The sequence below is a fragment of the Dipteris shenzhenensis genome, chromosome 5 (genome assembly GCF_047967505.1).
Source record: "Dipteris shenzhenensis isolate YYH24624 ecotype China chromosome 5, Dip_SZ_1.0, whole genome shotgun sequence".
NCBI classification, from domain to species: domain Eukaryota; kingdom Viridiplantae; phylum Streptophyta; class Polypodiopsida; order Gleicheniales; family Dipteridaceae; genus Dipteris; species Dipteris shenzhenensis.
Genome location: NC_141600.1, coordinates 4709919 through 4711892, shown reverse-complemented (window position 1 = coordinate 4711892; position 1974 = coordinate 4709919). Strand labels below are relative to the sequence as shown.

At 43.7% G+C, this 1974-nt stretch overlaps 1 protein-coding gene across 1 annotated transcript; it reads left to right on the top strand.

The window, feature by feature from the left end:
* The first annotated feature begins 341 nt into the window (after positions 1-341).
* Positions 342-1285, top strand: LOC147901535 (uncharacterized). The gene is made up of 2 exons (XM_087375164.1): positions 342-686; positions 1091-1285. Exons 1-2 carry the CDS (start codon positions 342-344, stop codon positions 1283-1285), a joined length of 540 nt encoding a protein of 179 aa, XP_087231290.1.
* Positions 1286-1974: the final 689 nt, after the last annotated feature.

Below are 1974 nucleotides of genomic sequence, written 5' to 3'. Positions count from 1 at the left end.
AGAGTGGAAGCCTTGAATCGTCGGGTTTATCAAGAACTTTCAAGTTTCCAGCAACTACCTCCGTGAATCCACGGCAAAAGAAAGTCACGTGAATGACGGTACCAAAGGCAGTGTCGGAGTGGAAGATTGAAGTGTTTCCCGTTTTGGATAAGGGAAAGGGGACGGCTGCTCGTCCGACACTTGGAGGAGAATGCTAAGAAGGGGCCGGATCGTTACGATGCGTTTGAGGGTCGTTTCCATGCATGCCCGCCACCTTTCACGTCCAGATGTTCTGTAAATCGTCCACTTTAACTGCCTCACACAATTTGAGCTTTAGCACCACTCTTTTACAGTCCCACACAATGCAGGATCCTCGAACAGAAGTAAAACATGTCATCCGATCCCTCGTCTGCCGCCCTACGCTCCAAGAGCAAGCTGAGACCCTCCAGTGTTATTTTGCTCCTGATGTCAAGTTCTACCACTTCTACATCAATGTTGGTGAAGGAATAGAAGACCTTACGGCTATCTACCAGATGGCGGAGCTCCTCTTCAATTACCAGGACGTGCTGTTCAAAAAGATCTTGTACGACGAGAGTGTCAATGCTTTGGCCGTGCAGATGACCGTGTACGTGCGGCCCTGGCTTTCCTTCTACAGAGAATTTCCTCTGGAGTTCTTTGCCTTGCTCGAGCTAGAGGAATTTTCCAAGGTTAGAACTCAGTAATTCTATTTACGGCGTGTTTCAACACCCTCGTAATTCGCACAGATAAAACTTGCCGCACTTGGAGCTTATCAGTCAAGCGTGATTTTCCGTTTCAGTACTCAATAGCTGTGATTGAAGAATGCACATCACTTGATAACAGCGCGTGTGATCCAAGCTGATATTCACGCAAAAGAAATCATTCAGATGCCCGGATATGCTGGAGCCTGGAGGACCAACTGAGGTTCGGTTAAATGAGCCACGAACATATCTCCTTATTGAACACAGCAAAATACAAGAAAAACTAAAGCCAGTTATAATTAACATCACCGCCTGCTGTAGATGACTATATTCAATTTTGGGTGGCCGAGAAATCGCTAAGAAACTGACTGCGCTATTGTTTGTTCGGACAGGATGGTAGAGTTCTAAAGCGGATCAAGGTCCAAAGGGATTACTTTGAGCGGTCGCCCATCCTTTCGACTTTGCCTGTGATAGGGGCGATATATACCTCGGAGAAGCTGAGATTTCTGCTCGGCCGTTTGCAAGTATTCCTATTTCAAGTCCTGACGTTTGGCTTCACTTTCCTGCGAGACGACTTGTGCTTATGATAATATTTAGCTCTGTTTCTCTATCCGATTTCAATCTCCGTGCCCTCTGTATACATCTGTCTCTCTCTCTCTCTTCGTCCCCGTCGAAGCAAATATCACTTAAGCGTAAATATTCTCTTTTCCTCGAAGCATATCCTTTGCAGTGGGTGATCTCTCTCTCTCTCTCTCTCTCTCTCTCTCTCACACACACACACATGACGGAGCCTTGAATATTTAGTTAAGCGTTTTGGCACCAAGCTTCAATATGGCGAGTCACATAATAATGAATATTTAGTTTTTTGAATATTTATTTAGCTCTCTTGAATAAGAACAATGAATATTTAGTTCTTTGAATATTTATTTAGTTCTCTTGAATATTTATTTATTTATTTATTTATTTATTCAATATGGCCATCGCTTGGGGTCACAGAACAATGAATATTTAGTTAGTTCCTTAAAGGTAGGGTGTGAATCTACATCAACTTGATTGGTTGATGTAGATCATGGATATGATTTGGATTGGGTGATGGAGGCTTGGGATCCTATAAGATAGGTGGTACCTTGTGTGAGGGTGTGGATCACAAGGAGCCTGGTCATCGTAAATCTGATAGCCAATGCAGACTCTTTGTGCTTTAGCTTACTTTGATCTTGTTGTCCTCCTTACCTTGTCCCACATTGTGGCTCTCACTTGCTCATTTTCTTGCTTCTTT

What these genes read in the sequence shown, in the direction of transcription:
- LOC147901535 (XM_087375164.1), top strand. Translation starts at nt 342, where the DNA reads ATGCAGGATCCTCGAACAGAAGTAAAACATGTCATCCGATCCCTCGTC. An exon ending in AGCTAGAGGAATTTTCCAAG is followed by an intron (nt 687 to 1,090) that starts GTTAGAACTCAG and finishes TTGTTCGGACAG; the next exon opens with GATGGTAGAGTTCTAAAGCG.